Below are 20,912 nucleotides of genomic sequence, written 5' to 3' on the forward strand. Positions count from 1 at the left end.
TCATTGTTTGGAATGCAGTCTTCCACAATATGCTTAATAGTATGGGGTGCTGTGTTGCATCCTAGTCAGGCATCAGCGATGGAGTCATCCAGCCTCTTCTGGTAGCTTAACCCCTTAACCGCGGGGCGTCACTTTCGTGACGCTTGAGAGCAAGGGATCATACCGCGGGGTGTCGCTTTTTGTGATTCTGTGTTATTTTGAATTCACCCGGGCTTCCAAGTGGGGGCTTGTATCATCTATCAGTACTGCCAATGTCCAACACTAGTCAGTACTCCTAATCTCATCTGTACTCCCATCCATTGTTGACAATTTAGCCATTTCTCCCCGTCCTTGACTCCCCTCCCTACCCCCCTTCCATTACCCTATCCTCTCGCCTGCCTAGCCGTGCTACGCTAAGTAAATCTTCCCTGGTATTTTTCACTGATTTCATCCCTATTCTTATACCAAATAATATATACAAGAAAGAAATAAGGTAAGTGAGAGTGCACCTGGAATTGGCTAATTATCACCTGACAACACCTCACGTGCACTCGTTCGCTAATTTTCGCTGTTTATTTCCCCTTGAAATATGCCGTATAATCTATTTTCGTAATAAATATACATGTAAGGAGGGAAGCTAGAAGCCTAAGTGATATTTACATTCACCTGGAACTACCTAATTTATAATGTATTTTCTAGATTTCCTGCCAATTATTTCACTGCTATAAATTAGCTGTGTCAAGAAGCTAAACATTGGCAGTACTGATTTCCCTAGGTAGGCCACCAACCCGGCCCACCCTTATCAGTTCACTCTCATCTTCCAGTGTGGAGGTATGTTTGTTCGCTCTTGCTAGCTTCAGGGACTTTTCACCCCCATGCAAAGGGCCCTGTGACCTTTACCCCCTAGTAAACCTCGTGTGGAAAGAGGTAAAGGGCTGACAATTGATAAAAGAGTGACTACGATCTTTCTGTTGAGTAAAACAGTGCAAGTGGAATTGTAAATAATGTGTAAATAATGTGTAAACAGCAAGTGAAAGTAATGAATGTAAATATACGTGAACAGTGGAAAATAGTTTTATAAGTTACTTCAAGTGACAGTGCATAACACAGTGTAAGTAAAATAGAAATGTAAATACTGTAACGTAAATAAAATAGAGAACGTAAATAGAAATGTAAATGAGTAGTATTATAAGAATACGAGTATATACCCTAGGAGTAATGAAAGTGAAAGTTTCACTCTAGCATGTCTGAATATTATGAGTTATGAGAGTGAAGGTGAAAGTGACATTCACTCTCAATGCTAATATACAGGACAAGAAAGTCAATGCTACGTGTTTTACTGAAAGAAATTGAATCCCTACAGTGACAATAAACTAATACTACTGAAGGAAACTTATAGATAAAGACTGTAGATATATATAAGTGTTATATAGTAATAGAAATATAAAGTGTGAGGGGTTTTATGAATAATAAATGACAGAGTACCAAGAGCGAACTAGGCAAGTGCGATGGTCAGACGTGCTCGTAATTTTCATTGCTTTCACAGTGGGTTTTTTTTTGGAGTATGGATCCCAAACTACTTGAAAATCATAGAGTAGTGTTTATAGTGTTAATATCTGGCTGTGGTAATCATATTACGGGTTGTCGGGAAGTGTAAAGTGTTCGTTACCCAACTTCAGAGGTCTCCACAAGTCCTATGGTAGCCGACAAAGGCTCAACAAACATTCCAAGAGAAAGCTGAAGGTATGTGCCATAAGCATATGTAATTTTAGTATTCTAGGACTAATAACTGATTTTTGGCAAATATTTTTTGAGAGTCTGTCGGAGCCCGAATAACCCCAAAGGACACGCAAAACATTAGTAAACATGCCCGCGGTGTAGGGGTTAAGAGGGCTGGATGGCACCCACATCTCAGCCTGGCCAGGTGGACCCTGTCCTCACGAAGAAGATAGGATTCAGAAGGGTGGATGTCAGGAGGCCGTTCATGCAGCTGTGTGTTGTCTTTAAGTGACTGAATGGAGCAGTAAGTGATCTGAGTGTGGATATGCTTCTGGAAGCTGGTCTGAGGTGGGCGATGGGGGAGAGATAACAGTATTTGTGTATGGTATCGAGTGCTGGGTGTTGTTTTGATGTTCCTTGGTGTGGGTGGATGTGCTGCCATGTACTGTAGTGGATGTTGTGGGTTTGTGGAGGCTGCAGCAAGAAACTGGGTGCCTCTCATGTCTAGGTGATCCTTGACTTTGAGGACTTTGGTTTCTTGATGTAGGTGGTCTGTGGGTGTAGTAGCTGTGCAGCCTGTGATTATTTTTAGGGCCTTGTTCTGAATGGTCTGTAGAGTGTTGTAGTGTGTTTTGGTGAGGTTAGAAGCCCAGGCAGGGCTTGCATAATTCATCACTGAACATATGTATTGTTTGTATACTGTGGTGGTGGTTTCTTTGTTGTGTCCGAATGTTGTATGGGCAAGTGACCTCAAAGCATTGAGTCTTGGCGTTATTTTATTTTTAATGTTTGTGATGTGTTGTTTAAATGACACTGATGTATGTTACACCAAGGATTTTGGGTGTGTGTGTGTATATGGTAGGGGAGTGTTGTTTATGGTGAGGTGTGGGATGTGACTGTGTTCTGCTGTCCAATTTGTGAGAAGAGTCACTGTAGATTTGGCTGGGGCTGTTTCGAGCCTGTTTGTGTGAACCATTCGTGTAGTGTGTTGAGGTAAGGTTGAATGATGTGTGCAGCTGTGTTTGCGTTTTGGTGTGTACATGGGTTATATCATCAGCATAGGTAGCTATATGTATCTGTGGTGTGTGGGGTGTGGGTACGTCGTGCATGTATAGATTAAAGAGTGTAGGGGACAAAACAGATCCTTGGGGGATGCCGTTTGTGAAGTTTCTGATGTTAGAAGACTGACCGGCAAATGTTACGTGTGCACATCTGCCTGCTAAGTAGTTTGCCAGCCATCTTTTTGTGTTATTGTGCATGTTTATGTTGAGTATTTTGTTTGTGAGGTTGTGGCGGGGGATGGCATCAAAAGCTTTGCTAATGTCTAGTGTGATTATAAGTGTTCTGTGTGGTGGCCTAGCTGAATTTATACCATCGAAAACTCTCTGTGTAAGGTCTGTAAGAAGGGTGTTTGTGGAATGTAGTGGCCTAAAACCATGTTGTGACTGGGCTAGGGGAATGTGAGGTGTGACTAGTTGTATTATCAGTCTTTCAGTGACTTTAGAGGGGGTGCAGAGGAGTGTGATGGGACGATGTGAGGAGGGTAACATGGGGTCTTTGTTGGGTTTAGGGATAGTGATGATATTGCCATGCTTCCTGATGTTGGGTATTATGTTGTGTGAGTAGCTGTAGTTTGATATGTTGGTGAGTGCTTGTATGCCTTGTGGTCCTAGGTGTTTAAGGTGAATGTTGCTTATGTTGTCTGGTCCACAGGGAGATGAGTGCTTGAGGTTGTTAATGATGTGCTTCGTCTGGTTGTAAGTGAAAGGTGCGTAGTCTGGGTCTGTGGGGAACTATCTCTTATGTCTGATGATACGTCGGTCTTCCGGATGGGGGGTTAGATGGCTGACTTGTGAAAAGTGATTGATGAGAGTGTTTGCTTGTTGTTTGTTTGAGGGTATGGTGTCTGTTGTTGTGATGGCAGCGTGTGATTGCAGTGTTCTGGAACATGTTAGGAGTAGATAAAACTGAGAAAGAAGAGCTGTTTTTATGGGCTGAAAGAGCAACAAGAGGACACGGAATGAAACTGAAGAAGCCAAGCTGTTTGAAGGATATCAAGAAATATAGTTTTCCTTATAGATGTATAGACCTGTGGAATAGCCTAGACAAAGAGATCGTCCAGTGTAAAAACTTAAACGAGTTTAAAGCTAAATTTGACTTATTGAGAAACAGAGACGGGCCTCCACAAGCATCGCTCATTTCCTGTATATCACAGTTAAGTAAATACAATTAGGCAAATACACATACACACACACACACCAAAGATATCAAATGATACCCTAAATATAGAGGAATACAATACAGGACATCGTTCAACTTTGCGAATTTTAACTTTGCGATTCACCAATTTTGCAAGGTAGTGTCAAAAGTCATATATTTTTTAACATTTATGAACTTTGCGAGGTCAAGTGGTAGGAGAGTTGTCTTCCTGTAGTACTTTGCCACGCGGAGTAGTGACGTCATGGTTCACTGGGCATACTGGATCTCCTAGTTCAGTGGTCTGCCGCCCCGCCACATTTGTTTGCACCTGTTCCCAACCAAGGTCTTTGACCCTCATAATTTCGTGGTGCTCCTCGCAATATCCCAGCAGTCTAACCTTGCACGAGTGTTATCATGGCACCAACAGGTAAAAAGAACAAGAAAATAAGTTTGGAGACCAAATTGAAAATGATTGAAAGGAAAAAAACAGGTAAAGATAACTCTGTTATTGGTCGGGAGTTTGGTGTTGGTGAATCGACAGTGAGACTGATTTTAAAGTACAGGTAACTCGCACGGAACACGTGGGTTTCGTTCCTGCGGTGCCGTGTTAGGTGCGAAATCGCGTATATTTAAACTACTTCGTATTTTGCTCCTTAGACCCCCCAAATGTGTTGTTTTGCTGATATCTGTCACTGGTAATCACTAGAAAGCACTTTAAGTGGTTAGAAGGTTTATTTAATGTTATAACTCACAAATACAGTACTCCAGAGCAAAACTTCAACACACAAATACTGTATGTAAACACAAAGAAACATTCCGACGCCAATCATAGGTAATCATATAAATCAGGTTAACTGGTACCAGTGCTTTAACTTACAAGTACATACCAGAACAGAACATATTTAACTTAGAAATGCAGTACTGTGATATCGAATGATTTCAGTACTGTTAGGAATGGCTGGAAAAAAAAAATGTTATGAATATATTTTCACCTTTTTGATATATGTTTATGGTAGTTTCGAGTTATTTTTTACGTTATCGTTGTGCCCATGCTTGGAAAAGGGAGCGAAAGAGTTGAATTTTCAGTCCTAAATGAGAAAACTGCACGTCCTCCAAGGCTAGACTCTGCCACGGGAGAATAAGTGGAGGGTCAGTCCGATTAGCAATAAGGAAGTTGTGTCACAACTTCCAGCTCCCACACCACGAGAATGGCTAAAAATAGAATCGTAATGCAGTTTCAGAACCAACAATAAGTCTAATTATTACGAATACAGATACAAAGCAGAAATAAATAAGTTTACAGACGGGGACAATGTACTTCTTCCGTCATAACATGTTCATCTCTATCATTTTACGTTCATCTTTATCATTTTACCTTGTTATTTTCGCAATATATATTGCTGTCTTGTAAACAGGGTGGTTGTTTGTGTTTTGCAAGGGAGGAAAAAGATTGTATTTTCTGTCTGGGTCGAGATAATGGGTGTAACTATGTGTGGTTAGGCATGGCCACGAGCGAAAAAATCGTACATCCACTCATCACGATAGCAGGTGGTGAACTGACAGTTGATACATGAGAGGGTGAAGTCAAGGTCAGTCTCATGTCCCAGATTTTCGTTCACTTCCCGAAAGTTTTCACAGTTTTCTACAAGTTGCATTGCATCAACTGGTTCAAACCATTACAGCAAACCTGAGCAAATAGGTAAAGATACCAAGACAAAAATGTATTTTTCTCTTATTATAAGTCTTTAACGAACAAACAAAAAAGGCAATATTCCGACGCCGATCATGGGTAATCGTATAAATCAGGTTAACTGGTTACAAGGCTTTATTTAATGCTTTAATTGCTTACAGGTACATACCAGAACAGTAAATATTTAACTTACAAATACAGTTTGTACTGTAGAAAAGCAGTACAGTAAGAGTTTAACGAACAAACAAAAAAGGCAATATTCCGACGCCGATCATGGGCAATCATATAATTCGGGTTAACTGGTTACAAGGCTTTATTTAATGATTTAACTTTATTTAAGTGCTTACAAGTACAGTACATACGAGAATAGTAAATATTTAATTTACAAATACTGTACAGTACTGTGGAAAAAACGAACAAATAAAAAAGGCAATATTCTGACGCCTATCAGGTAAACTGGTTATAAGACTTTATTTCTTGCTTTAACGTTAGTTAATAGTACTTTAAGTTGCACATAAACTTACCAGAACAGTACAGTACTGTAAATATTTAACTTACAAATACTGTGCTACTGTACTCGGGAATGTCTCACTTACTGAATAATTTCCCGCCTAGATCGTCACGTAATCAAAACAAACCGCGCGCTGCGGTGACGTTCGAGGATTTGATCTTTCAAAGGCCTCTCCTGCGTTAATTTGTAGTTTTCATAATGGTTTTTTAATCTTACGTTGTCTTATATGTATCCCAGCCCTTACCGTGTATAATTGCGAGCGCGTTCCGTGAGATCGTGTTCCGTGCGAGTTACCTGTACAGTGAACAAATCAAGCAAGCAGCAAATGTTTCTTACCTATGATGTTTTCTTATTAGTATTACTGTACAGTACATCAATTCATGTTTGTTTCATTTATCATCGTAAAATTAAGAGGTAGAGTCGAGAGAAAGAGTGGGAAAAAGTGCTTACCTTGGGGTGATGTTGACCAATTTGCCTATAATTCATATATTTAATTGTTTCAATCCCCCCTGGGGGTAGGGGGGGTTTTCAAGAATACTCCCCCAGTATCCCTGCTTGTCGTAAAAGGCGACTAAAAGGGTTGGCGGAGGGTTAGTGCCCCTCCCCGGAAAACAACTAACTAAAAAAACAAACAATAAGCCTCGGACAAGGACTGACCAAACGTTGACGACCAAGGACCGGACAAAGGACATTGCAATTGGAACGTGGAATGTAAGGGGAGCGAATGATGAGGTGAAAGAGAGAGAGATTGTCCAGGTGCTTGAGGATGCGAAAGTGGATGTATGTGGAATAACTGAAACAAAATGGGGAGGAGAAAGTGTGAGAGAATGGGAATATGGATGGGGTATATGTGCAGGAGTAGGTGAGAATGAGAGGGCAAAGGAAGGAGTTTGTATAGTTGTGAGTAAAAGATGGAAGAGGAGCATAAGACAGTATGGATCAGTTGGATCAAGGATTGTGTGGGTAAAGTTGAAAGTTGGAATACAAATGTGGGCGATTGTGTGTGTGTATGCACCAACGCAAGATCGTGCTAGAAGAGTGAGAGAAGAGTTCTGGACAAATGTAGAAGTGTGCATGGAAAAGTTTGGAAGGAATGAGAGAGTGTTTTTGATTGGTGATATGAATGGTAAAGTTGGGAATGTGAAGGTGGATGGAATAGTTGGTGAGTGGGGTGTGCCTGCTGAGATAGATGAGAATGGCAGTGCGTTAGTGGACATTTGTGCTGGGAGGGGTTGGTGATAGCCAATACCCTCTTCAGGCATAAAATGATCCACAGGTATACATGGCGAGTGATGAGAAGGGTGGGTGGTGAACTGAATGAAAGGAAGGCAATGATTGATTATGTGTGTGTGGATGAAAGGATGGGAAGATGTATATTGGATGCAAGAGTTTATAGAGGTTGGGGGAGTGGACTTTCTGACCACTACTTGGTGGTGGCCAGAATTAAAGTCCAAGTAAGATGGAGGAACAGAAGAAGGGAAAGACGAGAGGAAGGAGTAGTTGCAAGGAGAGTGGAAAGGTTACAAGAGGATGAGAAAAAGGCAGAGTATAAGAGAGAAGTGGAGGAACGATTGGGCAAATATGAATTGGAGCAGATGGGGGACGTGGAAGGTGTGTGTGGAATATTTACAGAAGAAATATGTGCAGCATGTGATGTGGTGTGTGGAAGGAAGAGAAGACGGAGGGGGGTGCAAGGAACAGTGTGGTGGACTGAAGAGGTGAAACAGGCTGTGGCACAAAAGAAGAAAGCATACAATGAATGATATGAGGAATAGGGGCGTGGAAGAGGTTGAGAGGCGGAAGAGAGAGTTATATGTAGAAAGAAAGAGAGAGGTGAAAAGATTATTAAGAGAGAGTAAGAAGAGAGTGGATGAGGAATTTGGAAGGAATTTGAGTGTAAAGTGGAGGGACTGTAAGAAAATGTTCTGGAGAGAGGTGAAAAGAGTAAGACAGGGTGGAAGTGAAGTTAGCAGGGGAGTGAAAGATAAAAATGGTAGATTACTAGTGGAGAAGGGAGAAAAAGTGAGCAGATGGAGAGAACACTTTAAGGAATTGTTGAACGTGGAGGATGGAAGTAATGCGCGTATAAGTGGCTGGGGAATGGCTGGGAGAAGGAGGGAGGTGAGAAGACAGGAAGAAATCAGTAGGATAGAAGTTGTGGAAGCAATGAAGAAAGTTAAATCAGGGAAAGCCCCAGGAATTGATGGAGTGTGTGGTGAAATGCTGAAGCATGGGGGAGAGATAGTAGTAGAATGAATGTGGAAGATGTGCAGATTGGCCTGGGAGGAAGGTAGAGTCCCGGAGGATTGGAAGTCAGGTATAATTATTCCCTTGTACAAAGGAAAAGGGGAAAAAGAAGTGTGTGGTAATCATAGGGGCATTTGTCTTCTTAGTATAATAGGAAAAGTGTATGGTAGGATACTTATTGACAGAGTTAGAGAAAGAACAGAGGAATTAGTTGGAGAAGAACAGGGAGGCTTTAGGAAGGGAAAAGGTTGTGTAGATCAGATATTCATTCTCAGATCTTTAGTGGAAAAGTTTCTAGAGAAGGGAAAGAAGTTGTATGCGGCTTTCATGGATTTGGAGAAAGCATATGACAGGGTGGATAGACTAGGATTGTGGAAAGTGTTAAGAATATATGGAGTAGATGGGAAGTTGTTGAATGCTGTGAAGAGTATGTATGATGGTGCGAAGGCTGCAGTGCGTGTGGATGGTGAACTAAGTGAATTTTTCTCTTTGAAAGTTGGGTTGAAACAGGGATGTGTCATGTCTCCATGGTTGTTCAATCTGTACATGGATGGGGTAATAAAAGAGGTACAAGGTAGGGTAGTGGATGTTGGAGTGGCCCTGGTGAGAGAGGATAGTGTTTGGAAACTCCCTGTGCTGTTGTTTGTAGATGATACTGTGTTGTTGAGTGAAGATGAAGGGGAGCTGCAAGGCTTGGTGGATGAGTTTGGGAGAGTGTGTAAGAAATGGAATCAAAAGGTGAATGTAGGGAAGAGTAAAGTGATGGTCTTTGAGAGAGGTGAAGTCAGTGAATGTACAGCGAGGTTGGATGGTGAGGAATTGGAAAATGTGAGTACGTTTAAGTACTTGGGTAGTGTGATGAGTAAGGATGGAGGTTTGGAGGATGAAGTGCTTGAAAGGGTACAGCAGGGAAGAAAGGTTGCTGGTTCTTTGAAAGCAGTGATAAGAAACAGGGAAGTGAGCATGGAGGTGAAAAAGTTACTACATGACAGTATTGTGATACCAACTCTAACGTACGGAAGTGAAGCTTGGACGTTGTTGGAAGGACACAAGTCAAGAGTGAGAGCAGTGGAAATGAGTTATTTAAGAGGAGCCTGTGGAGTCACATGGAGAGACAGGGTGACGAATGAGGATATAAAGGAGCGTTGTGGTGTTGATGTGGATGTGATAGGAAGCGTTATGAGGAACATACTGAGGTGGTTTGGCCATGTGGAGAGGATGGAGAGTGAGAGACTGATGAGGCGAGTTTATGTGAGGGAGGCGGAGGGAGAGAGAGGGAGGGATAGGCCAACGATGAGATGGAGGGACGGAGTGGAGAGGAATATGAGAGAGGGGGTTGTGAATTGGGAGCATGGCAGTGAAATGGCGGGGGACAGGGTGAAGTGGAGACGATTTGTTTGTGGCCACCCCGTATAAGGGATTAAGGCGTCTGGCAATAGGTAGATAGAATGTAGTTATAAATGGCAAGTGGAATTCACTGTGGACAAGTGTCAGGTAATTAAGTTTGGTAAAAGTGGAAAAAGAGCAGTATTGGGATTATAAGTTAGGAGGTAAAACCCCGCACAAATAAGGAAAAGAGAAGAACCTAGGTTTGATTATCAGTAACAGCCTATCTCCGGCTGACCACATCAGTGAGATGGTAAGTAACATGTATACACTGCTTGCAAATATGAGAATAGCATTAACCTACATAAATGAAGACATGCTGAGAAAGATAGTAATATCATTCATCAGACCAGCCCTGGAAGATGCCTCAATAATTTGAAATCCTCATCTTCAGAAACACTTAGATAAGACTGAAAAAGTTCAAAGGGCCACTGCAAGATGGGTATCAAGCTTAAGGGATCTAAGGTATGAAGAAAGACTAGAAATAGTGAATCTGCCAACACTACAGGAGAGAAGGAAAACAGGAGACATGATTCTGCTATATAAATGTATCTCAGGGAGGGAGAAAATAGACATAAATGAGTATATAACCTATGGGGAAGCATCAGCAAGAGCACACTGCAAAAAACTGCATAAAAAGAGAGGTGATAAAGCCGTAAGGAAATTCAGTTTCCCAAATAGGGCTGTTGATCAGTGAAATGCACTACTGATTGAAATAGTGTGGGCCAAAACAATTATTAAATTTCAGGATATATATGATAAAAAAGTTTTAATACATGGGACAGTATGAGCTTGAATCATTCTTGTAAAGATACAATTAGGTAAGAACATTTACTCTGTATAACCCAGGTGTGAGGACAGAGAGAGAGAATGAGTCATGAATGACAGAAGTAAAACAGATGTTAGGAGCAATGAACTCACCATAGAATAGCAGGAGAATTTCTTGATAAGTCCCTCCTGGGTAGTTGCAGGACATACATAAGCCCTGTGATGGCAGCAAAAATGAGGAACTCCATTTTGTCAATATGGTTGCCATGTGGCATGCTGGTGAAAGACCAGTATCCCTTGGGAAAGGAGGGAGGCTGACATTATTTCTTTCAATCTGTTTACGATGAGATGCAGAAGAGGAAGAGCGGTATGAAATATCACGAGGAGGAGGGATAGGCATATTTAATACTGAACATATGAAAACAAGGCCAAGGATGAGATGGAGGGATGAAGTGGAGAGATATTTAAGAGAGAGGGGTGTGAATTAGGAGCAGGGCAGTGAAATGGCGGGGGACAAGGTAACGTGGAGGTGATTTGTTTGTGGCCACCTCGTATGGGATTAAGGCATCAGGCAATAGATAGATAAAAGAAAACAAAAGATATGACATACAGGTAACAGATTAGAAAGAAATACAGTATAGCCATCTGCTTAAGATAAACTCCATGATTGGAGAGACTGGCAACATCAAAAGCAAGGTTTCAGTTGCAAGACTCAGGGCACTGAATTCAGTTCTTCAGTTTTTAATAGTATACTGTGTATTGAATACTGAACATGAAACTATAAAAAAAAAAAAAATGAAAGGGCCATAAAGGTAAGAAACTAGAAAGAAATAAAGCCATCAGTTGTGGGCCAGATTTTTTTTTTTTCTATACAGATGATGAAGAGGGAAAAAAAAAAAAAAATCCATACACCAGATTACAGGTGTCCTTCATTTATTAAAAAATCTGCAAGAGTAAGACTTGAACAGCAGTAGGTTGAAGTCTAGTAGGAAACTAATCTGGGGAAGGGAGTTCCAAAGAGAAACAGTTCTGGGAATAAATGAATTCTTATAGACAAAAGTTCTGCAATATGGCAGTGTGACAGTCTGCTCAAGAACATTACTAGGTGCCTGTGTAGCACAGAGGAAGGCGTGGAGAGGTGGCACAATGGTTGCAACGTCATCTGAGCATTTGCCAAAAAGTATCTGTAAAATAATGCAAGGGAGGAAACATTCTGTCTTACTTGTATGAGAGATTACAAATAACGCTGCCAGGAAATTATGCTTAGATGATAAGGCAAATGGCACAGATTAAATTTTTGGCCTTCCCAGGGAATTTTATTAAACTGATGCCAGATAATGCACTGACAGATAACTAATTGTACTGTATATTTTGGGGCGAGAGTTGAGTGACGAAGTAAGTTTTATATTCACAAAGAAATGATGTTGAAACATTGATAATAAGGATAAAACTCACTCCATTATTTTGGTGGAAAGTAAATAATACCATAACAGCTAACTTCATGTTTTGAACTAAGAAGCCGTGGAATATCTAAGTCCAAGATGCTTAATAGTAGAGATTGATCCACACTCCTGCCAGCATTTTGCATTATAGATTATCTCCAGCCACCTCTTAAGGGCCATTTCCATGGGCATGGCCAGCTGTTACTCTGGCTGGGGCATTGTAGTCACTAGGCCATTAGGTGTTTGAAGCTGTGTAGGAGCTAAGGATTTTGAAGACCTGAGTGAATAGATGTGTGGTCCGGTTCACTGGTCACTAATGTTAGTTCTACTCGTATTATTCAGTTTTGATGATAATTATTGATAATTTTCTTACCTTTATGCTTTCTCATCCCCATTACTTAATTCTACCCTCGTCTATCAGTTGTAGAAAGAAGCTTTATGATGATGATGATGATGATGATGATGACAGTAACAACAAAGATGATTTTCTGTTCCCTAGGTATGTGGCAACAAGTTTATGAGCCAGAACTCATTAATGACACACATGGAGGTACACAGTGACCAGAAGCGATTCCAGTGTTCATTTTGTAAGAAGAAATTCAAGAGAAAAGAAAAACTGAAGTACCATGAGAGAATACATACTGGTAAGTCTTTACAGTTGCATTATTAAAACTGGGTGCACTAAGGTATTTGAAAGCCTTTATAATATAGTAGTAAAGAGTGTCCGTGGAAATATATGAGAAATATTAGGTGGTTTTTCTTGGACTAATTTTGAGTAATAAATTTTTTATAAGCTTTAGTCAATTTTTCAGCCACTATGGAGCTAGATTTACTGATGACATTATGGATGGAAATGCTTTCCCTTCTAATTCACCCATAAGATAATCAGTAATTGTAGCTTCATAATTTACAGAATTGGACCGATGTCAGTATAGCATTGGTTACTCAAAATCAACCCAAGAATAATCCCTCAAAATTTCTCATACTCTGTATTTGATGTTAATTTCCAACATCTGTATTTGTAAGAGGTGGGTAGCCTGCTTCCGGTTTTACGTAGCAACAAAACAGAAAGTTTAAGCATGATCTGTTATTGCCATTTACTTTAGGAAATGTAGGAAGAACTGTAGGAACTTGTCTACACCTTCCCTTTCTGTTTAACCCCTTTAATACGATAATGTCTTTTCATCTTAATCACGCAACCACTAGATGATTTTATTCATCTGTTGTGAGTCACTTCTTTTAGTGAATTGGTTAATGAAGACAATTTAACCTCTCTAGTACAAAAAATTTATCCAAAGTTTAAGAAACCCATCTAAAAGTAATTAGAATGAAATAAATAATGTCCGCAGAGTGAATGCAGCCCTTATTGCTGTTTTCTGACAGTGGATATCATGGTTGGCTCAATTTCTGTTTGACTACTGCTACATTATTTTACTGGGTTTCACACGAGTACTTTCCTCTTTATGTAGTTCTCTGTTGCTTGCAAGGAAATCAGAGGTGGGTCATTGTGTTGTGCACTGATGTAGTGCTTTGAATTCATAGCCTTTTTGCAGTTTTTAGATGCCCAGTGATCTAGTGAATTTAGATCCTCCTACCGGATGATGCCCTTAAGGGTTTAAATTGAAAGTATGGTTGGGATTGATAATTCACATAATTCCACTCAGGAGCAAATTACTGGAGCATAACTCGATTGGATGGTATAGTGAGGTATCACAGTTAACCCTGTTTTCTCAAGCTGCTGCTAAATAACTGAATAAGACTAGGAGATGATATTTCAGAGTGGTTGGTTAAGAAAAATTTTCATCCTACGCTTCAGAAAGAGGACATCATTTTTGCTACTTCAAAGCAGTATTGAGAGGATTTGATAAGACAGCTACAATGATGGGGTTAAAATTAACCCATTCACTGCATCAATGTTTGTTTACATGGACATCCCATGTGCGGCAATTTTCAAATATTAGAAAAGAATAATAGAAAAAAATAATATTGTCAAAAGATAGAGAAAAAATCCTGAGTTCAATGGTATATAACACAATATAGCAAACAAAAGAATTACCACTGAAACAGGTCTATGAAGTAATAAATATTCCCTGTGCGGTGGTGCCAGGCTAACGATGTGTTATGGTTGCACTGTGTCGTCAGTGTCAATCTTGCAATCAGGTAAGGTGTAAATCAGCATCTGAATCATCACCATCATCATCTAACAACTTACCACTATCATCACTATACTCATTCAGAGATTTCATCCACTATTTGCTTTGGCTACTGCTAGTGGCGACATGGAGAACATTTCGTACCATTACCTTCGTCATTTTTTAGGTAACTGAGCTGAGCTCTGCTCCTCGTAAAAATGCTTAATCTATGTATGGCAATATTCTATAGGGTGCCATGAGTTGCTAGCTGATTTATTTCATGCCATTTCTGACACCGAAATTTCTGAAAGCAGGAAATCATATATGATACAGCCTTAGTCAGAGCCATTTGGACTCAAATATCATATATGATACAGCCGCAGTCAATGGGTTAATACTTTAGTACATTACTGTCATTTTTTCTATATTGTTCCCACTGCAAATGATCATGTAACCTGGAGGGCAGCCTTTTAGTGAGCAGAGCTTACACGTTCTGGCATGGCCAAGGCCTTTAAGAATGCTAATGTATAGTATGTGTATATAGACAGCTGGTGTTTGAAATGGATTTAGGCATTCCAGCTGGATGTGGTTTTTGCAGGTTTTCATCTGAAGGCTGACTGAGGTGTATTGGTCACATAATGCTATTTAGGGGAAAGCAGTTGGTTACCCTAGCCTTAAATATCATGCTTTCTGCATCCTAACCATAGCTCCCAGTGCTTCTTATAGGTAGTAGAATTAAAAAAAAAACAGAGGTTGTGTAGGTGAGACTTCTCATAGTGAAGAGTTTAATGCTGTCTGAAGCAGGCGATTAATCTTTTATATAGGCACTCTCCTAATTTTTTGCATTCTTAATTCTGGATCCTACCCTTCCCACTTCGTAGTGGGATATATGGTTTAGGATGGTGATGGTGATGATGTATGGCTTTTTTGATGTTATTGATGATGGTGACGATGACGACGATGATGATGATGATGATGATGATGACAAATGCCTGGTGGTTTAGTGGGTATTCACTCCAACCAGATGTGGCCCATAGTGGTTTACATATGAGAGGTGAGTGGAGCTTATTGCCCACAAAATACCACTCGGGGTGGGTGACTGGTCATCCTGGGATAAGATCCCTGGACTGAGTACCCTAGCCTAAGGCCTGTAGAGTTTTGGTAGGGCAAAAAAGAATCAGGTGATGATGAGTATGATATCTGATAAACAGTCTTTTCTCATAACCCTAGGCGAGCGACCTTTCCAGTGCCAGCTGTGTGTAAGAAGGTTTGTAAGTAAGACCAAACTGGATGAGCACTTAAGTCGTCATCGTGGTGACAGGCGCTACCGATGCTCCTACTGCACTAAGACTTATGCTGGGGCGTGGGACCTTAAACAACATATCAGGTAGTATATTAGCAGTAGTAGTGGTTGCGGTAGTGGTGATGATGCTGATAACGGTATTATTATTATTATTATTATTACTATTTGTGGTAGGTGGGGGCGCTCACCATCCACTCACTCGATGTAGTGCTGCTGTCGGGTGTCTGCCTTTTCCTCTCCTCCATCCTTCTTTCCTTCCATCCTCTTCTGTCTTCCTTTCCTTCATTCATTCCTAGTCCTTCTGCCTACAGGTAACTTTACACTCCCAATTCTGTCTTTCTTTCCTTCATTTTTTCCTCTTCCTTCTGCCTGTGGGTGACTCTACACTGAGTGACAAGCTAAATGGTTTCTTGTACACCAGGAAACCATTTATTATGCTGTATGGTAACCATATAACCAAATTTTGGCACCTGGTGGTTTAGTGGGTAATTATTGCGCTCCAATCGGATTGAGCCAGTGAAGGCTTATATCCAAGGGGTGGTTGGGGTTGATTGCCCATGTAATGCCACTTAGTGATGACTGAGGCTGGTCACTCTCATCTTAAATGTCAGGATTAACTGCCTAGCCTCAGCCTTCTACGTTCCTCATGGGGCAATGTAGGATTGGATGATGGATAGATGGATTATTACTAGTAGTAGTAGTAGTATCATCATCATCATCATCATCATTATCATCATCAGCATCACCATCATCATCATCATCATCATCATCCGCATCAGCATCATCATCATCATCCGGACTTCCTTTCCCACTCAAGGGCAGGGTGAGGAGTAGCAATGTCCAGACAGCACAAACTTGCCCAAATCAAATAGGCCACATTTCCATTCATTCATCATTCAAGACCACAGAATCCTGGCTCTACCGGATTCACCAAAAACATTCACCACATTCTGCAGCTTCACACAAACGTATCCAACTGAGTCAATCCAGATGCTGCCATGCTCTCAAGGGGTGCCAAAATCTCTGATCATGCACTTCTCACAACATTCATCCAGCCAGCTTGATCTCTTGTCAGTTCCTTAGCCTCACTGACTTCCAAACCTCTCTTCCTCAAACACTCATCCACCATATCTCTCCACCTTCTCCATGGCCTACCTCGCCTCCTCCCTCCTTCAAATTCACTAAGGTATACCTATTTCACCATTCTATTGTTATCCATTCTTTCCACATTACCATACCATCTCAGGACACTCTCTTCGATTCTGGTGTCCACAGACTTCCTCACTCCACACCTTTCACGAATCACATTATTTCGTATCCTATCCACCCTCTGTACTCCACATACATTCCTCAGCAGTCCCATCTCCACTGCTCTTACTCTTGACTTTTCATTTTCATGCCATACTATAGTCTTGCACCCACATGTTAAAGTTGGCACTAACACTCCCTCATGTAAGCCTTGTGCAGCTGCAGCACTCAAGCCTTTGTTTCTTATCAAGGTATTCATTGCACCAGTTACTTTTCTTCCTTGTGTCACTCTACTTTCCACTTCTTTTGCACATTTTCCTCTCTTTTTTTATCACTGTACCCAAGTATTTGAACTCTCTCACCAATTCCAGTCTCTCTCCATTCTCTGTGACATCACAGTGGGAGTCACCTTCTATTTCATTAATCATCACTTTACTCTTCTCTACATTTACTCTTAACCCCTAAAACGCGGGGCGTCGCATTTGCAACGCTCGCCGAAAAGGACATAATGTCGGAGCATCGCGTTTGCTATTTGAGTTAATTTTGAATAAACGCAGGCAAGGATGTTCCAGCTGGTATTGTCTATCAGTACCACCACCCTTTAGCTACAATTAGCATACTTTACCTTTGTACTACTGACCTCTGTTGTTGCCAAGTATCGCGTTTTTTCCCCCCCTCCCCCCCCCACCACGGCCCGGCCAGCCTGGCTGTGATACATGGCAGCGCTCTGACTGCTCAGAACTGTAAATCTGTGCTCTCCTCTCACAAGCAGTTTATGCTAATAGGAAATGCTTGTTTCCCCAGTTGTAACACTAGCTTTTTTTCACATGGTTTGCCCCTGTTTAGCGTCAGTTTACCGCAGGCTTTCAAAGTGACATTATGGCGAGTTCTAGCTCTTCCGAGTCAGTGCGAGCGGCCGACAGGAACGAGAATAAAGTGACGGGTGTAAGGCAGAATAAAAAGTGCGCTGTGGTGATCTTTTGGGAAGTAATATGATTGAAAATAATGTAGTATACGTGTTTTTAGCTGTGAAAATGGAAATGTTTGTTGAGTGACGGGAAGACCGCCGCCGCGCTGCATGTTGGCCATACGCTTCGTTGATTTTAGCCTAATTTTCAGTGCTTATTGTACAAATACGGATTCCAAACTAGTTGTAGCATAAAGTTTACTGTGACAGAATGAGGCTATGGTAGAGGGGAAACCGGGTCGCTGGAGGTGTGAAAGTGAAGATTTTGTTACCCAACTTTGCAAGTCTCCACAAGTCCTTGGGTAGTTCACGAAGGCTCAACACCTGTCTCTGGAGAAAGCTGAATGTAAGTACTATCTGCCATACCAAGTATAATGTTCTAGGGTTAATCTCTGATTTTTGGCTAATATTTTCCTTCCTACAGGTACTCAGACCGCAATCGAACGCCGCCACCGGGGGGGAGGGGGGGGGTTGGCTGTCGATGGCCGCGCATTAGGGGTTAAGGCACGACGCTTACAGACATCAGCAAAACTGCACTAGCCTACCAAGTTCTTGTCTGGTACTTGCAATCAGTACTGCATCATCAGCATACAACAAATATGAGATATTCCATCTATCACCATTCATTACCAATGCCATCCCTCTCTCCATTACTCGTGTTTTTACTTCTCTCATCATCCCATCCATAGATATATATTGATCAACCATGGGGACATCACACAACCTTGTCCCACGCCCACACCAATCGTGAACCATTCACTTAGATGCCCATTAACTCTTACAGATGCCTCCCTACCATTATAAAAACTCTTGACAGCACCTAGCAGCTTACCATCTACACCATACATGCGCAGAACTTTCCACAATCCCTCTCTGTCTACTTTGTTGTATGCTTTTTTCAGATCCATGAATGCCATAAACACCTTACGGTCCTTCTCACAAGCCTTCTCAGCTATCTGTCTCACTGCAAATATTTGATCCACACATCCTCTGCCACTCCAAAAACCACCCTGTTCATCACTCACTAGGACTTCTGATATCTCTCTTAGTTTCTCTGTAACATTTCTTCCATATACCTTCCCTAACATACTCAATAAACTTAAGCCATGATAATTCTTGCACTCACATCGCTCACCTTTATTTTTGTATAGGGGTACAATCACAGCCTTTTTCCACTCTGCAGGCACAGTTTCACTCATCCTTGCCTTCTTACATATCTCCAAGAAGCATTTCATTCCACTTTCTCCATTACACTTAAGCATCTCTGCATACACCTCATTAACACCAGCTGCTTTCCCATTTTTTGGCCGTTTCACAGCACTCTTCACCTGTGTGAGTGTCACGTCTCCTGGCACTGCATTCCTTCTCTGCACACCCTCAAAACCAGTCATGTTTACAGCTGCTCTACTTGCTCTATTCCCATTCATCAGGCTTTCAAAATATTCTTTCCATCTGGTCCTTACTTTATCTCCATGGGTTAGTAACCTACCACCTGCATCTTTCACACCATCACAATTCTCTCCGCTTTCACTTCTACATTTGCGCACCTCTTTCCAGAATAACTTCCTATTTTCAGAGTACAGTAGGATCTCACCAATAATGATTTCAACAATAACATTTTCGGCAATAACGGTAAGTTAGAACAGATACCCAGTTTCTATAATAACGTTTGGAATCACTTGAATAACAGTTATTTTGTGAATGCCAAGTTGTTATACTGCAGATATGTCCATAACAAGATGAGGAATGAAACAGACAAACAAGAAGAGATGAAGGAAATCGCCGAAAATGTGAGCAGTAGTGAGGAGGAAATGGAGGATCCTCCCCTCGCCACCTCGCCTGACTCGCCTGCCGCTGTTCCCTCCACCTCCACTGCCCTACCTGACTCAATCTGCCTCCCCCTTCCACCTCCACAGCCCCACATGACTCACCTGCTCCACCTGGCATACCTGCAACCCCCAATATAATGACTGTTGCTGCATTCTGGAAGAAATATAACATTCAACAGGTTGTAAATTTCTTCATCAGTGCCTGGAATAATACAACATTGGCAACCATTAAACATCTCTGGTTGGTACTCCAGCCACAACTCAAGTCTGCTGAGACAGAGAGAGAGCAGCCATCAGAATTACTGACTAATGATTGGAGTTGTAAATCAGATTTCAAGAAAATACCAGAAACGGTATCATGATCAAGTGCATGCACGCCATCAGTCACTTATCACTCACTCTCTTTCACAAAGCTAGCCAGCCGAGGAAGAACAACAGAGATGGGTTGAGTAGATGTTGACATTGATGACACTGGGGACTTTCCTGAAGATTTTGACACCATGCAGTTTGATGAAGTGTTGATGGAAGTTGGTGACCCTGGCATGAGAGGCGGTAATGGGGATGTGGCCAGCTAGGGGTCAGGGGGGTACGCTGCAGTAGCGTCCATGCGCAAGCCTCGAAACAATCATCATACCAAGCACTTTTTAAACTCCTTTAAGGTGAGTTTTATATTACTCATGATGATTTAATAACTAATGTTATTATTTCAGCTAAAAAAAGTAGCGATAGGAGGACTCCAGGTGGAAAAAGTTGATAAAAATCCTGGAGTGGCGACACCAATAAACCCTTTATACATGTATTTTAATGTCACGCAAATAATGTTTTCGCTAATAACAGTGTTTTTCTGGCACCAATTAGACGTTATTGGTGAGATCCTACTGTAGTTCGCATTCATTTTTCTTCCCAGATCATCATTTACCTCCTTCTTTTTCCTCTTCACTAGTCTGTTTACATGCTTCTTGCTCTCGATATACTCAGTTCTTATTTCAACTGTATCCCTATCCTGTAACCACTTTAGCCACTTCTTCCTCTTTTCCTCCACCACTCTCTTAACCTCCTCATCCCACCATGCCATACCCTTCTTTTTGGTCGATAGTCTTGCTACACCACACACCACTTTAGCATTCCTAGCTAAGCAGTCCCTATATGCATTCCACAGGCTGTCCAGATCCAATTCATTCCAGTTCACTGATTCTAACTCGTCCTCTACTTTGGGCCTGTAATCATCTGCCATTTCTTTGATCCTCAGCTTCTCAACTTTCAGTCTTTCTCCCTGACTGCTCCTCTCTCTCTTGATCCACCTCACTCCTCTCAGCTTGATCTTGCATACCACAATCATATGATCTGACAGACCTCCACATCGTCCCCTCACAGCCCTCGTATCAGCAACAATTCCCATCATCGACCTCTCTACGAGCACATAATCAATCAGGCTTCTTTCAACACGATCCCCGTTTCCTCTATACCATGTATATCTATGTGCATCTTTGTG

The 20,912-nt window shown here is 41.4% G+C and overlaps 1 protein-coding gene across 1 annotated transcript in view; it reads left to right on the forward strand.

The window, feature by feature from the left end:
• LOC145398801 (uncharacterized) overlaps positions 1–20,912 on the forward strand; it is a 647,885-nt gene that overhangs the window by 318,747 nt on the left and 308,226 nt on the right. The window contains exons 8-9 of the mRNA XM_080271612.1: positions 12,441–12,585; positions 15,304–15,460. Of these exons, the coding sequence (XP_080127738.1) occupies positions 12,441–12,585; positions 15,304–15,460 (302 nt within the window). The remainder of the gene's footprint in view (positions 1–12,440; positions 12,586–15,303; positions 15,461–20,912) is intronic.

This window comes from Coenobita brevimanus, chromosome 5, assembly GCF_032717465.1.
Source record: "Coenobita brevimanus isolate Jiangsu-jjx chromosome 5, ASM3271746v2, whole genome shotgun sequence".
Taxonomy (NCBI): domain Eukaryota; kingdom Metazoa; phylum Arthropoda; class Malacostraca; order Decapoda; family Coenobitidae; genus Coenobita; species Coenobita brevimanus.